This window comes from Lynx canadensis, chromosome A2 (assembly GCF_007474595.2).
Source record: "Lynx canadensis isolate LIC74 chromosome A2, mLynCan4.pri.v2, whole genome shotgun sequence".
In the NCBI taxonomy this organism is placed as follows: domain Eukaryota; kingdom Metazoa; phylum Chordata; class Mammalia; order Carnivora; family Felidae; genus Lynx; species Lynx canadensis.
Window position 1 is genome coordinate 97,838,192 of NC_044304.2, and position 26,525 is coordinate 97,864,716.

The window sequence follows — 26,525 nt, forward strand, 5'->3', positions numbered from 1 at the left end:
TCTCTCTCTCTCTCTCTCTCTCTCTCTCTCTTTTCTCCCTTTGCTCATTTGTTTTGTTAAATTCCACATGGCATGAGAGTTTTTAAACACCCTATCCAGAGCTTCTAATAAGTAACAGACACTAAAAAAAAAAGCTATCTTGACCTTAGGATGCTTATAAGACTAATTAAAAAGACAAAACATTAGTAAATGGAAAGATGCAAAGAAAGATAAAAAGAATTTCAGCAGGGGTGCCTGGGTGGTTCAGTTAGTTAAGTTGGACGGACTTCAGCCCAGGTCATAATCACACAGTTCGTGGGTTTGAGCCCTGCGTTGGGCTCCGTGCTGACAGCTCGGAGCCTGGAGCCTGCTTCAGATTCTGTGTCTCCCTCTCTCTCTTCTCCTCCCCCGCTTGTGCTCTGCCTCTCTTTCTCTCAAAAATAAATAAACATTAAAAAAGGTTTTTAATTAAAAAAAAGAATTTCAGCAGAATTGCAGATAATTTGTATACTGAGGAGAGAAGATTGGCAAAGTAAAAAAAAAATGAGTCAAGAGGAAGAATTCTCTTAATAACTTACATTTATGATGGTAATTTTGATAACTAAAATGGATGACAAAGCCAGAACTATACTTAGAGATAAGAATTACATATATTGTATATACCCTAATCCTGTTATTCACTGTAAGAAGTATTAAAAAAAATAATAAATGTGACAGAATACTGCCTTCGTAACAAATGACTTAACAGGGTCTTCTTTTCTTTTATATGATTGAAAACCCCCTTAAGAGGTTATAGGTATTACCAAGCAAATGCAATTGGCATTCTTGAGTATATTCTTTTAAAAATATTTGTTGAGATCCTATTATATGTCAGGCCCCGTTCTAGGCACATGTTTATATTCTTTCCCTTACATGTAGTGAAAAAGTATCTATTTTCAAGCTGGCAAAGGGAAATCAAATTGTTCATTCCAACTTTATGTTTGTAATGTGTCACATTGTCATCAGATTTTAAATTTAGCTTAAGATTTTATTGAGTCATTCAGGAAATCCATCAAATCGATGATGTAGAAGTGCATTTTATATACCTGCTTTAGGCCTTTATATTTTCTTAATATTTATTTTATTTTTGAGAGAGACAGAGAGAGCGCACGGGGGAGGGACAGAGAGAGAGGGGGGGACAGAGGATCGAAAGTGGCTCTGTGCTGACAGCAGTGAGCCCAACGTGGGACTTGAACCCATGAACCATGAGATCATGAGATCATGACCTGAGCTGAAGTTGGATGCTCAACCGACTGAGCCACCCAGGCACCCCGGTTTAGGCCTTTGTAATAAAGGCATGGATTTGCTGCTAGTTGTAATTAGGTTTAAAAACAAGTCTAATGTCTCTAAACCAAAACTTCTGGCAAGGTGTCAGGATTGTGTACTTACCAGCCTTACTACACTTCTGTTAATCAACATTACTGGGATTTACAAAGTACCTATTGGTTCTAAAAACATGAATAAATAGGAGATGAGTTAATTTACAGGAAGTCATACCAAATCTGGATTTTTAGGATTTAGGGGCACCTGGGTGGCTTAGTTGATTGAGTGTCCAACTTCAGCTCAGGTCATGATCTCATGACTCGTGAATTCGAGCCCCGCCTCAGGCTCTCTGCTGACAGTGCAGAGCTTGGAGCCTCCTTCAGATTCTGTCTCCCTCTCTCTCTCTCTGCCCTTCATGCTCTGTCTCTCAGTCTCTCAAAAATAAATAAATGTTAAATTTTTTTTTTTAAAAAAAGGTTTCTATGATTTAATCTTACCAATAAGTGCAAGGTACCTGGAATCACCAGCCCCCACTGCTCAGCTACTGTCTCCTGCCAGTGCCAGAGACACTTGGAATGGTGTTTATGATTTACACAGTTTCAGACTGGTTTCTAAAGAGCCCTGGGGTTCTGAGTACTGAGGCACTAGGTCATACAGAGATCACTTAAGTTTACTTTTCTGTGCAAATGCCACCAAAATTGAGGCTGTCATAGCCTCCATGTGGAGAACTAGTGTCTGAAGGTTGCTGAGGCACTTTGTTTATCCTAGTGAATGGCCCTCAGATTCCTTACTGGGAATCATACCTACTTCTGGGCCCCACAATTTAAAACAAGTGTGGAGTGGCACCTGGGTAGCTCAGTCAGTTAAGCCTCCTGCTCTTGATCTCAGCTCAAGTCATGATCTCATGATTAGTGGGATGGAGCCCCGTGTGGGGCTCTGCACTGACAGTGGGGAGCCTGCTTAGGATTCCCTCTCTCTCTGTTGCTCCTTCTGTCTCTCTCTCTCCCAATATAAAAAAATAAACATTAAAAAAAAATAAAACAAGTGTGGAGGACTAAGAGAGAAGTCTGAGTATGGGCCCAAGACAAGAACAGAGAATGAGACCTATGAGGAAACCAGAGTTATTTTACTTGGAAAGGAGAAGTCAGAATGACAATTTAATAATGGTCTTTCAGACATTAAGAATTATTCCATTGAAGTAAATGACCAGACTTTCTTCATGTGCAAAACAGTAAGAGAAATAGAATTTCAGTGTTAGCAAGAAGAATATAGTAAAGATCCAAAAGAAAAAAACAGCAATCAGATGCTAAGCCTATTTAATCAAAGGAATAGATCATTCCACACACTTTATGAAAGTGTTTTTATAGGCAATATGAATTCCTGTCTGTTTCATGTATTAAATGTAATACTACCTGAAAGAACAGGGGCAAATTAAATGAACTTTGTTTTTTGACCCTGTGACTCAGTGATTTATCTTAAAGTTACATCATAAGGTATAGATTTCAAATAATTATTTTGAATTAGAGTCTCATATCCCAGTGCTGCCAGGAGAGAAGCTACTTTCTAATGATGTTAAGGAAGTTAGTGGTGTGGAGCAACATTTATTCCAGGGGTCATGAACTCGCATACTCACAGGGGTCTGCGGGTACCACGGAGTGAGCTAACAGCATGGAACAACACGGGGTGGTAAAAGTTGTGTATTTGAAGGTGTGGGACCCATCCAAAAGGGGACAGCCGCTGCTGACCAGCCAGTTGTTTTCATGTTGCAACATGCCCATTTTGCCAGATTTTTTGCTTTCTCCAGGAAAACTGGAACTCTAGAATCTCATGTGAATCTTTTATTTAGCATTGACAAAATACTAAGGTTCATCAAAATACTGTTCAGGCAAAGCCGTACACGTCTGTGGGCTGTGAGTTAGAAACCTGTGGCTTTCTTTTCGGTCACTTGCTAACCAACACGTTTGTTAGCAAACAAACAAAACAACTGATTGAACTCTAAACCTTAGAAGAATTCATCTACTAAACCTTTGTAAGGCTTAATTAAGGTCCTTTCCAGCTCTGTGAATCTTTTGATCTTCTCTTCCTTCTTCCCTGCTCTCAGTAATGGGTGACTTATCCACTTAGTGGTGGGAATTTAAAGGAACTACTTATTTCCTTAGCAATATAATTTTATTTTTTAAAACCATCAAATGTTTAGACTGAAAACAACTTTTGTTGCTATACTAAAGATGCTACTGATGGCTATTACATTTTTAGGAATGCACTTATGTATGGCATAGACATGTCACTTCAGATCTTTGAACTAACAACTGTTTCTAACATTGGCTGCATGAGGCATGCTTGACTTAAAAGCCTACTTACACTTCAGCATTTGGTGACATATTTTACTTCCCTTTTATAAAATATTTTCAAATAACCCACTTCCACCTGGGGTAAGGACGGCTCCATTTCTGAAATCCCCTTCCTTTCAGACAGGAGAATATGCCACAGATGAAGAAGAGGATGAGGTAGGACCTGTTCTTCCTGGCAGCGACATGGCCATTGAAGTCTTTGAGCTGCCTGAGAATGAGGACATGTTTTCCCCATCAGACCTGGACACAAGCAAGCTCAGTCACAAGTTCAAAGAGGTAAGCTGCTGATCTGCAAACTATTTTTTATACATGTCCATTTCATTATTAAATTTACATTTTTGTTTGAAAAATGTATTGAGAATCCGTTTTCAAAAGAAAACCTTTTGATAACAGGTTGTCTTGAATCTCATTGAATTTCAAGGTACAATTTAAGTAGATCTCATTCCACAGTCCTTAATTTTTAAATGCTTATTATCTGTCGTAGTGATAGCTTACAGCTTGTCTGTTCCATATTTTTAAGCTGTAGCTTAAATGTCTGGTTTTCATGATAAGTTCAGGTTGTATTTTTTAAATTTTTATAGAATTTGGGGGACTTGATGATAAGCTCTCTTCTAAGGCAGTGATTTCTAAGAAAGTTTTTTTTTCTTTTCTTAAAATAGACAAGGTCCCAAAAGGAATCAGACGACATACCTAAGGAGTTTAATTGAAGAAATTAAAGTTTAATGAATGAACCTTGAACAGAATTAATATAACTACCCAGGGACGGTGAGGTGCACAGGGACTGGCAACAGCAGGAAGTTGTTGTTCCAACTTCTTCCCAAAAGAAGGCTTTAGTGGGAAAAGAGGAAAAGAGATTCCCTTTTTTTTTTTTTTTTTTTCGAAGAAGGGCATCTTTGTAAGATGCAGCCGCTGCTAAAAACTACATCCTGAGGATAAGGGTGGGTCATATACACTCAGCCCCTTCTCTCCTCCTGCAATTGCCTCCTATTGGCCAAACCCAGGCAGGAGTCTGAAGAGGTCAGCCTCCTGAGGCAGGAACTATTAGAAAAGGGCCAAAAATGGATCCTGAAAGGGCAAATGCAGGCAACCACATAAATTCTTCTTCTTCGAAATTAGCTACTCAGAACTCCAACATGTAAAACAGAGACAGTGATGAATGGGTCCCCAAGCATTTTATTCTTCATTGTTTCAGGGAACATCCTCCATTATTGAAGGCAAGTGTGTCATTATTTACAGCTTCCCCACAATAACCCTGAAGCACTGAGGCTTGAAAACCATTGTTCCTTCTTTCCAGCCTGTTAGGGACTTGACCTTTTGGAAGAAAAGGTTCTCCTATACATGAAAAACAATGTTGATAATTGCAAGTTTGTAATTTCTAATTTTATTTCTAATTTCTAATTTTCTTTCATTCATAATTTCTAATTTTTTTTAAATATAATGTCTGATGTATCGTCTAAGTAGGTCAGTTTTATATGTTCTGATGTTATACCTATCCGTGTCCTATATATTGACTTACCTTTTTAATTCCTTATGATAAATTTATACTTGTGAGACCAATAACAAAGTGAATGTACTTTTAAAATGTAAATTTTTGGGGTGCATGGGTGGCTCAGTCAGTTAAGCGTCAGACTTCAACTCAGGTCATGATCTCACGGTTCATGGGTTCAAGTCTCACGTCGGGCTCTGTGCTGACAGCTTGGAGCCTGGATCCTGCTTCAGACTCAGTGTCTCCCTCTTTCTCTGCCCCTCCCCCACTCGTGCTGTGTCTGTCTCTCAAAAATAAAAAAAACATTAAAAAATTTTTTTAAATAAAATGTAAATTTTTGTTCAGAAAAAAAAAGCTCTTAGGTTTATTATAGAATTTTGGAAAATGCACAGTTGTATAAACAAAAAAAATCATTCATGATCCCAATTTTGTGGTATTTATGATTATACAGTATATACTATGTTAAATTCCTACTCCTGATACTTATAATTGCATTATTAGGATTTTCCCATGTCATCAAATATTCATCCATAAATGATGTTTATTCACTATATGGATCTCTTACTGATCTACTTAATTTTTGTCTTGTAACATTTCCTTTGTTTTGAGTTTAAAAATGTTATTATTATTAAAAGTTACACTGCAATAAATATTTTTGTACTTATCCTTAGGATAATTTCTCACAGTGGAATTATTCAATCAAAGAATATCAGTATTTTGGGAACTTGTGGTACTTAATACCAAGTTGCCACCAAAATGGCTTTTCTCAGTGACACAGAAATTTATTTATGCCACCCAGTGTGTTGAGAGTGCCCATTTCTCTTCCACCTATTATTATTTGTCAGGTTGAACCATTTCCATTTGTATAGTACACAGAGTCCTTGAGGCAAAATATATGGGTTTTCCAGATGATTTATGACTGTTCCTAGTTCTAAATCAGATACAAACCCCTTGGTGACAAATGAAGTACACTATTCTATAATGATCACAATGCTCCTTTACATTAGGAGTAGCAATGCCCATCTTAGGGCCAATTCTTACAAAGGGTTTCTAAATTAACAGATATCTTCAAAGAGCAATGCAGAAAAACAAAGTTCTGCTGGAAGCGGCTGAGTGGGAGGAAGAGGTAATCTAGGGACCTCTTTCTCTGAAGCTCCAATTTGGCCCAAGAATACAGATTATCTAGAAGTATAGATGGACCACTTGTTCTTTAAAAAACATCTTCGGGAATGTTGTAACTCTCAATCCAGGTTTGAGGCAGTGAAATCAAGGTAGTATATCTGGGCAAAGGCCTGTAATATAGCTTACCCATGTTGCCAATTGAGTATGGCCCTACTTTTTGGTAGATGATTGAGCTGGAAGTTGGGTCCACATTCTTTTATGGGAGCTAAAGAGTATAAAAAGCAGAAATAGTATATGGAAGGTTATATCTCCCACTTTCTGAGTTGAGCCAAGGAGTCAATGCTCTGCAAATATTGTTTGAGGTGTGCACACCATTGTGCAGACAACCGCATGATCTAGACCTAGGGGTTGGTGAACTATGACCTATTGGCCAAATCTAGCCCACTGCCTTGTGTTGTAAATAAAGTTTTATTCAACACTGCCATGGACATCTATTTATTTATTGTTTGTGGCTGTTTTCAGGCTATAATAGCCAACTTAAGGAGTTACACGGAGACCATGTGGCCTGCAAATCCTAAATTATTTGATATCTGGCTTTTTACGGAAAATGACTGCTGACTTTGGTGTATGCCACTGCATAATCTGGACCCATTCTGTGTAACACAGCTGATTTATTTTTAGCTTGAGTAACTGAATCTGTAGTTTTGTTTTAATTTTGGTTCTTAAGAATTGGAGGTTTGTCCTCACCTCAAGATTAAGGAAATACCACATTGTTTCACTTCTAATTCTTGTATTCTTTTTTGTGATATATTTAACAGATTAATATATTCATTTCTTCAGGAGATGGCCACTGAATATCAGCTGTGTGGCATTCCATCTCAGCATTTGTGTCTTGTACACTGCCACTCTCACAGTTTTAAGTTTCTTTGTGTGATTAACATAAATGTCCAAGTAATTTACAGCACTAGATATTTTTCACAAGATTCCATACAAATGGGGTGGAGGTGGAGAGTCATGTGTATTGGAGTCTATACAAAGTCTTCTGTTACAGAGAGTTCTCTCGATTACATTATATCAAACAGAAGCACATGCTGTACTCTTTGAGCAAAACGTATTAGACTGACATTATCTCAATCAGTCCTACTTTTGGCCAATTTCCTATCTTCTACCAGCCTCTATGCTCCTCTGTTTTTGCTTGCTCTTGTAGGTTTTCACATATTTCTTCATATATAATTAGTGGTTAAATATTTGGTGAATCAGTGGTATAAAGCATACACCGTAATTTGTATAATTCAAGACAGGCACCTAATTTAATTTCTCCAAGTAGTTGACAAGATAGCTGGCACTTTTATTCAACACTCATTTATGCATTTCCCTCTGCTTGGAAGGCCAGCATTATTATCCACAGAATTGGTGCCTTTGCACTCTGGACTACTTTTGGCCTTATAATCAGTTCTGTTTTCTCATTCTTTGGTACAATGCTGTTAGAATATATATTGAATTTTGATGGAGTAAATCAGATTCATCTAACTCTTCAAAATTCTGGTAGTGTTCAACCTATTCAAGAAAACATTTGAATCACTTTATTAGTTCCCTTGGAAAAACTTCTTTGCATTTTTATTGTAATTACATTAAACTACTAAATTAACTTGCAGAGAGCTGGCATTTTTATCACATTGACTCTTTTAATCCACATTTATGTAATGTATCTGTTTAATTGAAGTCTTTTTTTTCTGGCCCTCTCTAATATTTTATCGTACCCTCTATTAGTTACACAAGCTATAAGTAACAGAAGATCTTAACTAGAGTGGATTAATCAAAAGCTGCCACAAAGGTTCTCTATTAGCTTCAATATAAGTTAAGAAGTTTTCTCAATTTCTCTATTTTTAGAAATGACTTTTATAAGATAGACTTAATGACTTGCATAAAACTAATTTCTGCTCCCTGAAAGTTTGTTATTATTCAGCTATAAAACCATCTGTGCCTTTGTGGAGGAAGATTTTAAAAACCTTTTATAATAATAGCCATTACTGTCTTCAAGGTTTCAAGTTTTTCTTGGGCCAGTTTTGGTATTTTGCATCTCTCAAGAATTTTATATATTTCCTCTGGCATTCATATTTTCTAACATTTTGATCTACAATATACTTCTTAAGTACTGAAATCTTTAATATCTATAATTATTCTTATTTTCTTCTTTTTTATTTGAATATTTTCTTAGTTTTTTTATCTAGAATTTTTATCTATCTTGTTTGCCTTTACATGCCTAATTTTTTAATTAAAAATACTTATTTTGTTATTTCCTACCAGTATCTTATTTTTGCCCTTCTTTCTTGTTTTGGTATTGATCAATTGTAGTTAGTACTCTATTTTTGATAACTCTTGCATTCTGATAAATATATTTAAAGCTATACTTTATCTAAATATTCATTTTTAGTTACATGTTCCAATTTTTTTACATTTAGAATGCCATTGTCATTTAGATGTAATTTCTCTTTAATACTTTAATATAAAAGAGGGGTTTCCTCTTTAATATAAGAATGATTTAGTGGTATATTTTACTTTCCAGACATATGTAACTTTGTTTTGTTCTTCTTTTGTTATCAGGTTCTAACTTTATCACATTCTGGTCAGAAAACATGTTCCATATGATAGCTACTTAGAATTCTCAAGACTTCTTTTGTAGCTTAATTCATAAACAGTTTGTTTAAATAGTCCTCATGTATGCAAAAAAACAAGTATTCTGTGCTTGGGTATGGAATTTATATGCTTTTCATTTATGTAAATATTATTAATAGTAGAAATATACATTTCTTCTCTGTAGCATGGCTTAGATTTGTCTGCTTGATCTACAAATTCTGAAAAGCACATGTTAAAATCACAAACTATAGTTATTTTTCCTTCCTATAATTCTATCAGTTGTGGTTTCACATATTTTAAATCTTTGATATTAGCTACATATATGATCAGGATCGTTACAACTTTTTGATTTATTGTAACATCTGTTTTGTCCCTTATGATGCATTTTACCCCAAATTTTATTTGTCTGATAGTACAAATTCAACACTGCCTTTCTCTTGCATCATATTTGCTTCACAGCATCTATTTTTTCTATCTTTGTTTTAGCCATTTCATACCCTTTTGTTAAAATGTGTTTCCTTTAGCCAACCTATTCTTAAATCTTACTCTTAATATTACTGTGGGAGTCTTTGTCAGTTAATTCATGAGTTTAACCCATTTACATTTACTGTAATCACTTTAATATTAGAGCTGCCACCTTATTTTATGTTTTTCAATTTTCATACTTTCTTCTTGTTTCTTTTTTATCTTTTACCTACTTGCTATTACACATACATCAAATTTTTATCTGTTACTTAAAAGTTATACATTTTCATTCTGTTCTAGAGGTTACACATGAGTAGTTTTGACTCAGTCATAGGTTATTTTCCTCTAGTAACATAGAATGCAGATCAGTAGCTGTGCCTCCCATTTAACAAAATAATAGCCATAGCGTACTCTCCTCTGCCTTTCCTTCTCTCTTCAATTTTTTTTGTATTTCAGGAGTTTTAGTTACCTATGTTTATAGGCATGCCTTTTACAAAGTAATTAGTTCCACCTCACTTACACTTCTTCCTAACTGTACGGGGATTTCAGTGCTATCCTGATGTTAATTCACCATTATCCTGGTGCTACTACTTTACCACATGGCACCAAAGGTTAAGTTAGTGGCCAGGGTGTCTAAACTTCAGAAGAATGGAATAAAGTGTCCCTGCTTTATTTGCAGATGCAGGTTTACCCAGGTCATATGTATAAGATTAAAGATTAATTAGATTGCTGTCTCCCATTCCTGGTTATAGACACTTTCTTGCTTCATACTCATTTTTTCCAAACACATCTGGAAACACCTGTTTTCTGTTTCTTAAGTGTTTCTTACAAGTTTTTTTGTTAATTGATGAATGAGACCCTGACACCTATCAAGTCTCCTTTTTTTTTTTTTTTTTTTTTTTTTTTTCATTTTTGGCATCTTCAAAGTTGCATCCAGGAAAGGCAGCAAATAGCTTTTGTTAGTGTGTGATGTTGCACTACCCTGGCCATTTTGCCCCTACCTAATTCAGTCATTTTACCTTTATTTTTTTATTAATTACATCATTCTGTTATCCTTCGGAATGTCTGATTTCTCTTATTCTAACTTCTGACAATAAATTTTGAATTTACCTTAATACTTAATTGTTCAAACATGAAAGCACTTAAAACTATGAATCCCTCTTTGTTTAGCTAAGTCTTTGGCAACATCTTTCAGCTTCAGTGTGCATTCTTCTTGTTGCCATCATTTTGCAAATAGTCTATATTTTTTATTTTTATTGTTTTTATTTTCTCTTTTTAAATAATTGAGGAAACAGGTTTTAATTTGTAACTTTTTATTATTAATCCAATGTTTCATTACATTGTGGTTAGATAATATTGTCTACAAGTTTTGATTTTTGTTAAAAAGTGGTGCTTTTGTTATAGATTGATATGCGTATTTGTGATAAAAGTAATACTGTGTTTTCTACCCTCTGTATCCTTGTCATTTTTCCTATTTAACCTAGTAAATTGAGACCCATATAGTAAAACTACACCTCATTATGTTCTGTGCCTAATAGCTTTGATTATCTATGTTAATGTTATGTTGAAAGCACATAAAATATGACTCAAAGGTTTTTTTGTGTTTAAGTATTCTTTGTTTGATGTTACTAATCTACTTTTGTTTGTAGTTGCTGGATAAACATACTTTTATATACATGTGTACTTTTGTCATGTAAATTTAATTGAAATACTTTGTTTTATTGTAAATTTTGAAAATGTTATCTTGGAGTCTGCTCTTTTAATAAGAAACTTTAGCAATTTAAATTAATTGTTATAATTATCAAAGTTTAATTTATCTCATCTCATTTATGCTTTATGTTTCCTTTATGTTTATTGATTTTTAGGAAGGATTATCTTCAAGTTTTAAAAAAATCTCTATTTCTATGATTTTCAAAGTTAAGAAGAAAACTACCCTTTGAGTGTTCTAAAACAATATAATTTTAATATTTTTGATACAGTATTGGTTTCTAAGACAAGATTGTTATTGAAATACAATTGTCACATTTTAAAAACTTACATATTTTCAATTAGCTTTATAATGATACATACAACAAATAGTTACACTCTTAGTTTACTTGGTTTCAACTCTTAGTCTCTTTACATCAGAATTTCTCATTTCTCAGAGTATATCCTTAAGTAATTTATTAAGTATTTATGCAGGTATAGCTTTCATGAGCTTCCCATACTGAGAATGGAAAAAATCTAATTGTTATGACATAGAAATGATAATTAGTTAGGCTTAATATTTTGCTTCACAACATTTTTTTCCTGACAGTGTTGTAGGGCAGGCTTCACTATTTTGAGTTAGCATTGCATGTTGTAAAGGAAAAGTGTAACACCAATCTGGCATTTGGATGCTTGTATTATTTTAGCCTTGTACTTTAAATTTTTATCATAATTTCTTAGAAATAGGCCTCCTTTCATTGATTTTTTTTCCCTCTTAATCTGCTTTTCTTGTTTTATGTTTGTGTTTTGGTTTGGTTTTAGTTGATTAATATTTTCTTTAGTTCTGTTATTTTTTTCTCTGTTGCTGTTTCTTTTCTAGAAACATTTTGTGTTCTATATTAATTATCTTGTTCATATTTTCTTTTCTTTTTTTTTCTGTCTGAGGTTGTTCTCAAACGTGTTCTGTCATATCAATGATTCAATTTTCTGTAGCATTAAATATGCTTTTTACTTCAAATTCCTTTATGCATTTTAACATTTCTAATATGACTTAATTCTCTTACTACATTTTTGGTTTCCTTATTCTCCATCCATTCCTCATGGTTTTTCACTTTCTCTCCAGCCCAGTATTCTAGAGAGTTACCTTAAAATATTTTTACTTACGGGATACATCATTCTTCCAGTTTACTTACTTATTTGAGTTTTCAAGTTGATATTCTCTCTACCTGCACTTGAAATATTTAGTAATAGTATGAAGTTTGCCTTTTTCTCCTCTGTTTATCTGGAAATGAGACAAAAGCCTTTCTGTATAGTCAGCAGCCATCTACTTCTTTAAATTAGGCATCCAGGGGCACTTGGGTGGCTCACTTGGTTAAGCCTCTGACTCTTGGTTTCAGCTCAGGTTATGATCTCACGGTTCCTGGGTTCAAGCCCCACATCAGGCCCCTTGCTAACAGTGCAGAGCCTGCTTGGGATTCTCTCCTTCTCCCTCTACCCCTCCCCCACTTGCTTGCATATACTCACCTGCTGTCTTTCTCAAAATAAATAAATAACTTAAAAAAAATTATGCATCTCATTTCTAGTCCCACATCAAGAGGACATATCTGTGTGTCTTGTGCCTAGTTTCTGGTCCGGTTGCTATTTTCTGGCGGTCTATCATCTAATGTAGTTCTCTGAGTTTAGGTGAGATATTTCTAAATCTTGCCACTCAGTTTTCTAAGTTAAAGGGAAAAAAGATTATTCCCTGCTCTCAAAATGCTTACTTGACCACCTCTATCTATACTGCTCCACTTTGGAGCATGTATATGCAGTGTGCCACTCTTCAGCCACCTTCCTGCATTCTCTTCCTATTCTAGTAGTTGCGTTCTGAATGGATGTGGAATACTGAGAGAGTTGGCAAACCTTGTTTGAGGACGATTCCTGGGAAAGGCAGTAGAGGTTGCCCAACTTTCTCATTGGATGGACTCCGGATCTCCAGCAGTCATTGAGGATGGACAAATCATCTTCCTTCCTTTGGATGGAAGCTTGGATAAGTTTTTCTAAATTCAGCTTTGTGACTTTTTCATATTCTAGTACCAGATGTTTTTAGGTTTAGTGTCCATTTGAAGCTGTGAGTTTTTCTTTTGTTTAATGTATTTCACTGGAAATTTAGTGGGAAGAAGGAAGGCGCTGAATCAGAAACTGCTGGTCAGGAGACATTTAAACTCCTTGTCCAGTGTTTTCCTTCACATTCCTCCTCAGAAGTCATGGGAGTCTTGAGGGAAAAATTGGAGTCTAAATATTGTACTATTTCACTTTATTTAAGGCACAGAGAATGTATGAAAAATAATCTAGAGAAAGTTGTAAATGCATTAGATAATAATATAAAGTTATCTTTATGGAACTTTCCATTATCATGTAGAGAAACTATAAAATACTTTATATAAAATAGTTTACTTAGTAGCCAACAGATATTTATTTAAAAAGAAACTGTAATTACATGCTTTCACCTACATCCATTTTCACCTACATCATTAATAACTAGTTTATGAATACCTACTCGGAGAGTGAGCTTGTTGGAGTAGCTCACCCTATGCTACATATGCTGCAATTAGTGTTATCATTCAGATTGGATTATTATACTATTCAATCACCCAACTTCAGCTAATTTTGCATCAGCTATTCCCTGAGGAAACACTTGTTAAAGTAAAGATAGGTACCGTATGTAAAGCTTTGAGCAGAAATTATAAAAGAATATGGCATAATTTCATTCTAATAACACTCAAGTATAGGCAAAAACAGCTCTCATTCCTTCCTTTGTGGAGCCTACCCTGGCATAGATAAGACAGACTTCAATCAAATAATTACAAAGATAATTCTAAAAATTTTGATTCTGGTGCTGAAACCACACTTATAAAGTACTGTGCAAATATCACTTATTGTCTCACCCTTGTAAAATAAGAACAGAGAATATTGCTGTCATCTGATTATAAAATCTCTAGCACTAGGGATGCCTTAAAATCTTTGCTGCAAATATAGTATTTTCCACTTTTTAAAGAAAAATGTTTTCTGTTCTTACACAGGATAGGTAAAGAAAGTACAGAAGTTTAGTCTTACCATTTCTATTTCTGTATGAGGATGTTTCTATTTCTAGCGCAATTATATTCAAATTATATTGATTCAGTGATATGGTTCATGCTCTGGATTCATCTTTTTGAAAGAAAGAAACAAAATATACACAGCAGGTACTCCTGCAGAATGTTATATAAGAGCTACTGTTCTCTGTAGGATGCATATGTTTATTTGTGACTTCCACGGTATTCATGTTAAAAGATGACAGAAGAGATGAGATTGGTCTTGTAAGCTAAGACACTGATCTGCAATCCTTCACCTTTTCTTTTTACTGATATCCTCGCTTCCCAAGTGTTTTCTCAAAACCTAGATTCTCCGAAGCCCCAGAATTCCAACAGGTGTTTCAGGCTGGGTTTCTGTTAACCAGCCGTGTTGACTTCCTGTCCCTCCAGTCAGTCAGCCTGACCAGTCTCAGGCAGTGATGGACGAACCCCTGGACCTGTCTTTTGGAAAGGTTATTAAGCGCATGGAGAGAGACCTGCTCAAGAATAAGGAAACACCGCTGTCCACCAACTGTGCTTCTTTTGTCAAGTCACTTCATCTCTTTGAAAAGCGGTTTTCTCTTCCTCTGTCCATGAAACGGAGGTATCTCCGTCTCATCCTGCCCATGTGCCAAAGTGGGGATAAGAGGCCAAAGCCTAAGGTCATGTGACCTGGCTATGGGAATAAAAGATTGATCAGGCCATGTCAGAGCAGGGTCCCTGTGATGTTTCTCTCAGAGTGACCTGGGAACTGCTCTCAGGAGGTCGTGTTTATTAGTCTCCCTACAGTGTTTTGAGAGTAGATTCTGTGTCATGTTTTTGTGTCCTCAGAGAGTAGCCCAGCACATCGTCTCATTAAGTAAATGCTAGTTGAATAATGAGAGAGCTGTTTCTTCCTAAGTTCCATGAATAATCACAGCAGCTGATTAAGCACCATTTTTGTATTTCCTGTCAGAACACTCAGAGACTACCAGCAGTGATCCATGGTTTCCAGCTGGAGTAGTACTTTCTCAATTGGGAGGTCACAGTGATGACAACAAGCCTCAGAGTTTTTGTGAAGATTAAATGAAAAGTGTATCCCAAAGCTGATTAGGTACCTGGTGAAAGGGGAAAGACAAGTAGGGAGAGTCAGACCTGAGATATTTTCCACTCCAGCTCCTGCTTCTACTGGGAACTTGAAGAAGCCACATAATTTCTTTGAGCCTCCGAGCCTCTGACCCCATCTGAACAATGAGGTGGACAGTGCCTGTCCTCCTTCCCTTTTATTATTTACAACAATAAAACAGATAAGGGGTCCCACAAATGTAAGAAATTCAGTGGAAAGAACCGTGGACTAAAATGTACAAAGCCTGGCCTTGACACTTACTAGCTCTGCAGCTTGTGCTACTGACCACAGTTTCTTCCTGTATAAAAATGAAAGTTCAATTAGTTTGTTCTTCATGCTTTTCCTGCTAATAGAGATGGACTTGCAGAAATTCTCTTAATACACATACAGGCTTAAAATAATCACATGTTTATAATTTTAGGCCTTGTGAATACTAAGAAAACATTGCACTAAAACTTTTGTCCATCTTCTGAATGACGTCTGAATTTACAGACTTCGTTCCACTTTCCTGTATCGAAAGAATTCAACTGTACTCAGTAACAGTGCAAGCTTTAGTCAGTGTTCTCACTTTATTGGTAATGAGTTGTACTCTCTTCTGTCAATCTGTTTTGGTGAGATGGGAGGGTGGGGTAGCCAGAGATCAACCTGGCTGTTCACAGTTTTACCTGGGTTTGTCCTGCACACCAGTGGATTAAGCTAATATATGCATTCATAGGAATAAAAATACTCACTTGAGACAAGAATTACTAGACTCTGCAACCATGACAACCATCTCCAGGCTCTTTCATTTCGTAAATGTCACACCTGTAGTATTTGCAAGGGCCTTGGACTTCTTCCCATCTAGCCTTGGGAAAATGAAAAATGTTCATTTTTCATATGGGAAGCGAGGCCCCAGGGAAGCAGTTTACTAGCCGTCACAACAATTTGAACAAAGAAAATCCAAAGTCCCAAAGTTGCATGCCATATACTTGGTTACCCTACGCGGAAGGGAGTTTAACCACTGAGAAAATAAAATCTGGCACTTCCCCATGGTTGCGGTGTTTGTCGTAAAATCTGCCCTTTTGATTTCTTGCTACTCTTCAAACAGAACCAGAGGTATTTGTTTTATTTCAGGTGTGACATTTTGTAGCTTTTAGCACTTTTAACTAAGAACTGGTGTTGGGGTAATTAAAAAAAAAAAACTAGGTTCTTAAAATCATGCTTGTCTTAGTGTTGGATCACTTTGGAGGTCTTATTCTCTTGTAACCACTGTGCTAAAAGCTTTGCATGGGTTATCTCATTTAATCTTCCAATAAGAAGGTTATGACCTATGAGGAACTGCATTTTCCAGCTGAGGAAAATGAAGGTAAGAGAGGTTCGGTGATTTTCCAGCATCAGGTAGCTAGTTCATGGTAGGCCTGAGATGAATCCCAGCAGTCTAACTTAACTACTCTTCACGCTTGGCCACGGTAGAAAGATCAAGGAGTTGTTCTTGTCACTAACAATTGCAGATCCTTCAAAATCACCTAGACACATGGATTTCCTGGATGCCCATGTGTGCACACTGAAGTATAAGATCTCCGTGGAAAAGAATTCTGATAGCGTGAGGCATGTCTAATATCTAAGTATTTTGCTACTTCTGGTTTTTAGTTTATATTGGTGAGGGAGATTAGCACTAATATTTATTAGAAGGGGAAAGAGTTTTTCCTCATAGCATAGCAGCTCTTCAATAAATGGATACTGAATTAATCCTATTTTCTAAGGAAAATGACACTGGATCAGGAACCAGAGATCTAAGTTCTTAGTTGTGGTTTTAACAGCAGTTCACGGCAACAATGTCAGTTTGTATCTACACCCCTTAGCTTTCCACATCGTAAAGGGAGTCCAGAAATATAAGCATCGGTGATTCTGCAGTGGCATTGTTCACTGTAGGGCTCATAGCTGGAGTATCTGAGCGTTTGAGCCGGGCTGCCTGACACTGTCAGGTCCTGAGAGATTTATCCAGGCTAGGACTTTGGGTAAGCTCAGAACTCATGAGCAAGGTGGAAGGGAGCTGCCATGATTTTGGAGCAGCACTTGCTAGGCACGTTGTTGCTCTGAGCAACTCCTAAAGGTTGGTAGGTTGAGCATTGTGCCACTAGGTCTGTGGAGAGAAACTGAGAGAGCTAGGACTGCCTGTTTGGGGCCTCCTAAAAGAATGACTGCAGCACAGAGAATCCTTCCTCTTTAGAGACTGTTGGTGCACAGAAGCCCCTACGAACCAATAAGGATGAGAGGAGCAAGAGCCACATGGGCAAGACTGCAGGAGTCTTCAGATCCGGAGATCAGATCTCCCCCAAGACGGAGAGCAGTGACAGAGCTATAGCAGTGTAGACCTTAGGGACTTCAATATAACAGGAGACCCGAGGAAGGAGCATCCCTCTCCATCCTTCCCATATGCCCTACTAGCTGGGTGAAAACTAGGAAAATGCAGGTTACACCAAAGAGAGCTGAGGTTTATGAGGTGTCGTGACCTCCAAGGTGCACGTTTCTATCCCTCCATCAACTGACTCGCTTTTTCTAGTAATAAAACCTTAGATGTATTTGATTATGGTAATATTAGACATTTACAGTCCTTCTGGTACAATTCTAAATCCAAAATGCTCTGAAAACTGTTTAAAATAATTTTGTGGGTTGGGGCACCTGGGTGGCTCAGTCGGTTAAACGTCGGACTTCGGCTCAGGTCATGATCTCACAGTTCGTGGGTTCGAGCCCTGCGTCGGGCTCTGTGCTGACACCTCAGAGCCTGAAGCCTGTTTCAGATTCTGTGTCTCCCTCTCTCTCTGCCCCTCCCCTGTTCATGCTCTGTCTCTGTCTCAAAAATAAATAAACATTAAAAAAAATTTTTTAAATAATTTTGTGGCAAGTTTAACTCATTTGGTAGTAAAACTGACTGAAACAGGATGCTATTGTATACCACACTTAATGAGAAATACCTATGTTTGGTGGCAAAAATATTCGTGTATTTGATCACAGACTGCCTCCACAGACCAAGTTGTGAACAATGTGCAATTTATGGAAAATGCAGCTTACTGCCTTTCTGAAAGTGGGAGAATTCTGAATTCCAAAATCATCTGGCCTCGAGGATTTCAGAAAAAAAGACTTTCAACCCATGAATTGTTTTGGGTTTTTTTTTTTTGTGTGTAAATTTTGGTGCATTTCTTTATTCCTTAAAGAAATAAATATTTTGTTTGTTCTTCTCATCCTTACAGAGAAAACGAAGTGGGGGGAGGGGAGAAGCAAAACAAATGTAAATGGTGGTTCTCATGCTGATAAAATGTAGCCAAAGCTTTTGGGGGTGTGGGTTCCTCAGTAGGAGTCGGTTTTCGGAGGAGTGAAATCTGGATCTCTACCTTTCCAGCAATCAAAAAAAAAAAAAAAATCACCGATGTCGCTGTGGAACCGCGGCACCGTCGTCTACCGCCTCACAGCTGCCAGCCAGAGCGGTGTGGGAGCTGCTCGGCCTTCTGTGCGTGTGGCTCGCGGGACCATAGCGCCATCTTTCTTCCAGATTTGGAATCGGATCTTCACCCGGCCTCGGGCCGACTTGCCTGCTTGAACTGTGACATCCACAAGACTCTCCGCACCAAGACAATTCCTTGACACTCAGATCGGAAAGGAAGAGCTGCAAAGGGGGCTAGAAAATGTGTTTTCTTTTCTTTGGTCCCCGAGCAATTAAATTCGTAACCTAATCTGTTAGGGAATGTGGGCCATAAACCCTGTGTTTCGTTAGTTTGCACCTAGTGAGTCATTTTACACACCAGACATTTTAATTTACAACCTGCTGCATTGCAGCGCTTTTCTAGGCCTTCTGCTGTGTGATAAGGTATTCTTCTGGCCGCTGAGGCTTAAAAAATATAGATACACTCTCTTAGTTCAGATTTTTTTCTTTCTTTTCAATTTTCAGTTGCAAATCAAACATGCAGTTACAGAAGCAGAGATTCAAAAATTGAAGACCAAGGTAAGCACCATTAAATGGTGTTTGAATTGTGCTTTTGAAACTTTGGATGCTATGACTACATTCAACCCTGGGACTAAAGGATTTGTTCCTGTGCATTTGAAAGAGTACAGATGTGAGAGGTTCATTTCCACTGTTAGATAGGTAGACAAACCTGCCAGCGAGAACACCTACCCCGAGGGGGCAAGTGCCACCGTACTCCCTCCGTGAAAAGAGCACAGTATTTTAAAAATACATATTTACATATTTGCACATATGTGGCCGGTTCCCTCTGAGATTTCCTCAAAGGTTAAATATTGTTAAAGGTTCTAGCATCCGAATTACATTTGACCGCTAATTATACTGTTATCATCCAAGCTCTTAGGTTGTATCTCTCTTTATTTATCTTCTTTTAAGTAGGTTCAATCATTTATTTATTTTTAGCTTATTCATCAGAGACAATGTATTTTAATGTAACATTCTTTTTCATGGAAAAAAATTCCAGTTCTATTAATTAAATATGGAATTTAATACAATATGTGAATAATTGACTTGAGGTGCCAGATGTTCCTGGAAATTTTTAGACAAGTTTAGTTTGTGTTATTTAAATTTGTGGGAAAAAAACAGTTCTTGATAAAGGGAGTATGTATTCTTAGTTTACATATGAAATAATACAAGATTCAAAAGGGCATGTTTAGTTGGTGAATTATAAGGTACTTGTAAATTACTAGAATTGTGTCTAATTTTATCAAATATGTCATTTCAAAGATTTAAAAATGTTTTTGAATTACTTTTAAAATAATATTCTTTATTGTTTTTATGGTCCTTTAAAAATTAAGACATGATTTCTCCCTCACCACTAATGATCTGTTTTCCTGTTCACGCTGAACACTTATTTTGTTTTTTCCATGTGTTTTAAATGGAGATGAATTAGCAGGGCTATTTTGGTTAAATGGTATTCTCAGCTAATAACTCTGTAGCTCCTTAGTCAAAACATGTCTATACATCATTCATGGTGTCAGCCAAGCTCTGTGAATAATCATTTTTAAATTAGTAGTGGTTGATAAATAAACAACTTGAATACAAAACATTGCTTAATAAAAGATGCAGTAAAAACCTAGTCCTATTTTAAATTGCTATTGTTTCTTAGCACAGAATGGAAGAATAGACTTTTTAAAAATTGTCGGTTATTATGAGGGGGAAAGATTTCCCCTGTGCATTGTAAGTGCTTTAACAAAGCTTATATGTTAGACCAAAAACATTTAATTTAGAAAATCCTATAAATAAGAAGTTTGTATTTTGTTCTTTATTATATTGGCATGTAATATTTATAGTAGCTTATTTTACTATGACTCTTTATATCCATGTTGAAAATTGAATTCCTAATTTTGAAATATTTTTTTTATTTTTGACTTTGTAATCTGTTTTGTCAATGCATTTAGTTTACAATATACATATATATACATATATATGTATTTGCTGAATGTGGTATGGTTTGGGGATGTCTTAGATTTTGAAAATTGTTAGTTGATAATAACTCTGCATCCTTTTGAATTTGAAAAGAAGCATGTGAAATAGGTAAAACACTAGTTTAAAGGTCAGTTATCGTGAATAAATGACCTTTGACCCCTCACCTAACCGATCAGACTTGAATTTCTGTAGAAATAAGGGGGTTGGACTAGTTTACTATCTTATTCCTAAGAGTCCCTGGAAGCAGAAACACAGAAAGCTTCCTTTCTGTTTCACAGGAGGGATTTAAAATAATTCAGCAATAATTTATATTTTTACTTTCAGTATCTTTTATACTTTCATGCAAATTGTAGCTTATAAGGCTCTGGAAATTCAGAACACTGTCAGCAGAATAATGAGCTACAGACTATGTTCATGTCAATTGAAATAAAGGATGCCATCATATTATTAAAAGGGATAAAAACGAAGTGAAGATAACTAACATTTATCAGATTACGGCCAGGAGCGGTTCCAAGTATGGCGTTGTGTTACATCACAGTTCTGTCTTATAGGTAATATACTGGAGTCTTAGAGAACTTGAATTAGCTGCTTAAGGTTTAAAGGCCAACAATAATGGCAGAACTGGGATTCAACTCTAGACTGAATGACTCCAGAGACACCCCCTCCCCTCATAACTATTAGGCCAAACTGTACTTCTGCCCTTCTCTCCTTCTCAGCATGCGTCTCCCCCTTTCGCTTTTTAGTTAATTTTTTTATATGTAATTATATGAAGAAAAAAACTCTAAAAGAAAGTACACTGAAGTTCATCGGATAGAATCAGTCAGACTCTAAAACATTATTTATTTACTGTTCATAGAATTTCAAACCACATGGTATGATGGAAAGATCATGGGAGTTGAAATCAAATCCAGGCTGTATTATTTATCAGATGTGTGACCTTGGGCAAGCATTTCAATTTTCAAGGCTACCATTTTATAATTTCTGAAATGCTGCAAATACGACTTGCTCTTCTCATCTCAAGGTTCTAGATGATTAAGTATATGTGACAGTAGAACTTAATTTAAAACATACTATAAAGACATGAAGGATTTTTGCTACAGAATACCCAGATTATCCTTATCTTGACATTTGCTTTCTCCAGCTGCAAGCAGCAGAAAATGAGAAAGTGAGGTGGGAACTAGAAAAAACCCAACTCCAACAGAATATAGAAGAAAATAAAGAGAGAATGTTGAAGCTGGAGAGTTACTGGATTGAGGCTCAGACGTTATGCCACACGGTGAACGAGCACCTCAAAGAGACTCAAAGCCAGTATCAGGCCTTGGAGAAGAAATACAACAAGGCAAAGAAATTGATCAAGGATTTTCAACAAAAGTAAGCAGCTTCTAATGACTAAAGAATAGATGTGTGCATCTAAAGAAGGTGTATATCCCATCATTTTGTAACATTTAGTAGAACAGAAAAAATAATCTTGGTTATCCCTTTAAGAAGCATAGTTAGAAAGCATAGTTTTGGAAATCACTTCTATGGTGTTTTCATGTAAGATAATATTTTGTTTATTTTACAGTTATTTGGCAGTCGGTTATCTCTGGATTTCTTTTTGATAGTCATTCCTAGTAACTATGAAAACATTTAAATTTCTGTCCTTTTCGAAACAACTCTGTGACCAGGAAGCAAGAAGCCCAGTTGAAGTCACGCACACCCACCGTACATACAGAGAGAGCAGCAATTGGGCCTTGATGAGGCTGCTTCTGTCTCTGTTAGAATCAGTAACTGCAGAATTTTCCCACTTCAGATGGTGTCAATACTGACTAGCAAGACCCCCTGCCCTGCCATTTTCTCTTTCTCAGCTGTCGAGAGAAAACACAAGGGCCTCAGTCCCCTGCAGAAGGAGAGTCCCGGCACTACACTCTGCTTTTGCATTTCAACAGCTCTTTCCACACTCACGCTGCTTTGCTTCCCTCTGTTGGATTTTGGTGTCATTTCAGGGAAATTTTTACGGAATTTTTTCATCAGTTTACTTCTGGCCAGTTAGAACAACAAAAAGCAGTGCCGGTACCCTTCCCCATGCCAAGCCTTAGAAGCTAAGTGTATGCATAAGATTCATAATGTCTCTGTCATTTCCTATCACAGAAAGAATGTTTTTAATATTTAAAGGAGATTGCTATAAAATGTTTGTTAAAAAGGGAGAAATTACCCTTTGTGATCATGAATTCAGTACATCACTATTTTAACCCTTCTTGCCAAAAATATTATACCTAATTTTATTTCATGAAACAACCTTATAACAAGCATTGCCAAATTTTCAGGTTGTAGTCCAGGCTCTCAAAATGGAGATATTTTCTCCCTCTCCCCATATTATCCTCAGGTGTGTAGGCGACAGCTCCCCTCCTCCCCCTTGCAGTGTTTTTGACCCACCCAACCCTTTGCCACTGTCATTCACAAAAGGAAAATTATAATTATCTTTTGTAAACTCTTACCATCCAGTTCTATCAGCTTACTAAGCATATGACTTTGTAAGTGTGGAATTATAACTACATGATGTGTAATTATCTCCACTAAACTTACCCAAGGTGGGTCATTAGTCCAGTAGCTTCTCTCTAGACCTGTCTGGGTGTTCTAGAGTCAGGAGTTACAAATGAAAATCACAGTAAGCAGATTCAAAGCATTTTTCCTTACTTTGAGATCCATTAAAATATTTTATTTGCTTTCATTACTAGATACCTTTTTTTTCTAACTATGATTGAGTTTTGTCTATTTAAATAGCTGTCCAGTTATTTATCCCACTGTGCCATTTATTGCTTCAAATAAGAATGTTCACGTTTCCTCATTTATTGGGTATCTGATGCAATCAGATCTTTTGTTTTCTTCTTAAGAGAACTTGATTTCATCAAAAGACAGGAAGCAGAAAGAAAGAAAATAGAAGATTTGGAAAAAGCTCATCTTGTGGAAGTTCAAGGTCTGCAAGTACGGGTGAGTTATGTGCTTGGGACTACTAAGGAATAGGATGGTTTTGCTTAGTACTTGGAGAGGAGTGCTGGCTTAGAGTTTCATGGATGGATTTTTTTTTTTCCTTAGATTAGAGATTTGGAAGCTGAGGTGTTCAGACTACTGAAGCAAAATGGGACTCAAGTTAACAATAACAACAACATCTTTGAGAGAAGAACATCTCTTGGTGAAGTCTCTAAAGGAGATACCATGGAGAACTTGGAGGTCAAGCAGACATCTTGTCAAGATGGCCTAAGTCAAGGTTTGTTTAACCTACCACAAAAAATTGTTTTTAATGGCTGTAAAATTTGGCTTATATTCTTCTTTTCCTTCCCAGAGATTTAAAAGTTGAAAAATCTTTTCTGCCATGGGAAAGAAAAAAAGGTTTATCAAAATAAGAACCTATTATTTCTTTCTTGTTTTATCAAAACTCAATGATTTCATGTAAGGAAATAACAAAATTGAAACTTAAGGCAAGCCAAGTGTTTTTAAGCCATCATAAAATTGATAGACTTAATAAGCTACCTTAAAAAAATAAACTACCTTAAAATGATAGTTCGCCCCGTTGGGTGAAGCTATACTACTTATGTATTAAGTAAAGCTTACGATTTTTAAGTTATTAGAATGAAGATCTTTTTCCTAACATCAGAAGGCTGATTACCTACTTCTGGTACTTGGAATTCATTGAGTTAAGAAGTTGTGTATCGTTTTATGCTTTTACCTTGGTGTCCTTATATACACTTCCCATTCTTCCCTGTCAAAGACCAAATAAGATAGAAACGCTGGAAACATTTTCTGTTGTAAATGTTTGTCTTGTTTTACATACCTACCATAAATCAGTCACTTACTTTCTTGCACAGACATACATCCATACGTAGGTTGTGTGTATATGAATGTGAATGAATGTTTTAATATTTGTGGTATATTTATAAATTAGAAAATGTATAAAAATTTATCAAGATAAATACACAGGAGTATATAAAACCTTTGGTTTCATCTTTTCAAGTTTGTACCTAGTGGTCCTTGGAAAAAGCGAAAATAAAACAATGTTGTGAATTAGCATTGTCATCTTAGGACAGACAGCTTACAGTCGGTGATTTGCCATGCAGTAAAACTGTCACTAATGACCTATTTAATTCTTTGATGATCTTTCTCACATATTAAAATGTCTCCAACGAGACTTTCCTGATACACAAGTGCTCATTAACACAAGTTAATGAACTTTTAGAACTAAACTCGTAGCCATGAAAAATGAAAAGTGTTGGACATCTTCCTTCAGAGTGAGATCTAGAGATTTGAGACCAATTTACTGCATTTATATCTTTTTGCGAGGCTTTCCCTTGATAAAATATGACGTGCACACGACGCCTCTTGGGCAGCTCTAAGAGGAGTATTTGGCACCAGCATCACCGCTAACTGAAGACCTGTGTGTCTTCGGGAAGGTCACTCAGCGTCTCTGGGTTGGCTTTACTCTGTATAATATAAAAATAGTAAAGCATCTTTTTTCTTCACACCAATATGTGTTTTGAGGTTATATGACTTAGTCCCTGAGGTGAATGAAAGCAAATTTATTAGAGCTTTTATAGGATTCTGGTTTTTGTATCTGGAACTCTATAAAGATTGATTTCTAAAGACAAATGCCAGAAAAAAATTAGTTTCTTTTTGAGTATTTTAATTAAATTGTAGTTTGTAGCAAACATGTATTTCTACTGTGGCATGCACCAAGTATGATCAGTAACCAGTAGCTTTCCAATGTTCAATTCATTTCTGTTCATTTCTTTCAATTCAGAAATCTGTATCTTCTCAAACATATAATTAATGTTATTTATTAAATTATGTGACTACAGAAGATAAACAAACTATACTATTAACACGCTGCTTTGGATCAAAACCTTATATTTCTTCTGAACCCTTTTCCTATTCTACACCCTCCATTTTGCCACATAATTATCAGTTTCCCTAGCAACACTGTCGGTTCACAGTGAGATGCAGAGACTACTAATTCTTACTGAAACCAATCCATGCTTGTGCGGTTGAGGTAGAATCAGTCATCTTAGACATTAGCAGCATACATATCAAGTGGCGCTCTTCCAGTTTTGCTGCCGAGGACAGTCAGTGATAAATCTCCTTGAATTTCAATTGCTTGATCACATAAACTAAAATGGCTTGGTCAGTAGCTAGATAGGAATGCTCTGGAAAGCACTTTTCTAAATTGATCCTTTGCGTCTGTTGCTAGGGAACGCTGAAGACCTAGAGGTTTGGAAAAGGAAGTAAACTGCGGACCTGACACAGGCCATTTGACATTTCAAGATCCACGCTCCCCCCCTGCCCCCCCCCCCACCTTTCTGCAACAAGATAGGTACAGCCGTTGCCGTCAGTTCTGTTAGTTTCTGCCCCTTAAATACAGGGCCTTTTCTCCCCACTTCCTGTGGACTGTCCAGTTCTGACTTGCTTTCTGAGCACTGGAGTGTTTTATTGATAGGGTGAGTGCTTTAGCATATTTTTAGGCCTTGAGGCAGCTCAGTGAAGTAAAAGGATTATCATTTAAAGTCAATGAAAAATTATGTTAGAATGAAATAGTGAAAGAAGGAGAAAAGAAGGAGAGAGTGAAGGAGGCAGAAAGGGAGGAGGAGGAGGAAAGGAAGGACACATAAGCAGCCATTTCTTCACAGGACTCATGTTCTTCCAGGAATGGGCTTCCCAAATGAGGAGCGATTAATTACGTGACTCTCAACATTGAAGTATTGTAAGTTTTTAGAGTGATAAAATCGTTTTCAGGCCATGCAGAAGTTTACCACAGTTACAGTTCTATTTGAGCACCATTTGTGTGCTTCTCTCTATAAACCAAGCCTATCCAAGTATCTCATTAAAATTTTGATAGAATATATAT

At 36.4% G+C, this 26,525-nt stretch overlaps 1 protein-coding gene across 5 annotated transcripts in view; it reads left to right on the forward strand.

Annotated features, from left to right (window-relative positions):
* The window catches only part of PPP1R9A (protein phosphatase 1 regulatory subunit 9A), a 333,913-nt gene that overhangs the window by 256,582 nt on the left and 50,806 nt on the right, over positions 1–26,525 (forward strand). For all 5 annotated transcript variants that reach the window (XM_032592406.1, XM_032592402.1, XM_032592403.1 and 2 more), the window contains 5 exons: positions 3,753–3,908; positions 19,151–19,204; positions 21,792–22,021; positions 23,524–23,620; positions 23,726–23,897. In XM_032592406.1, coding sequence (XP_032448297.1) covers positions 3,753–3,908; positions 19,151–19,204; positions 21,792–22,021; positions 23,524–23,620; positions 23,726–23,897 — 709 coding nt within the window. The remainder of the gene's footprint in view (positions 1–3,752; positions 3,909–19,150; positions 19,205–21,791; positions 22,022–23,523; positions 23,621–23,725; positions 23,898–26,525) is intronic.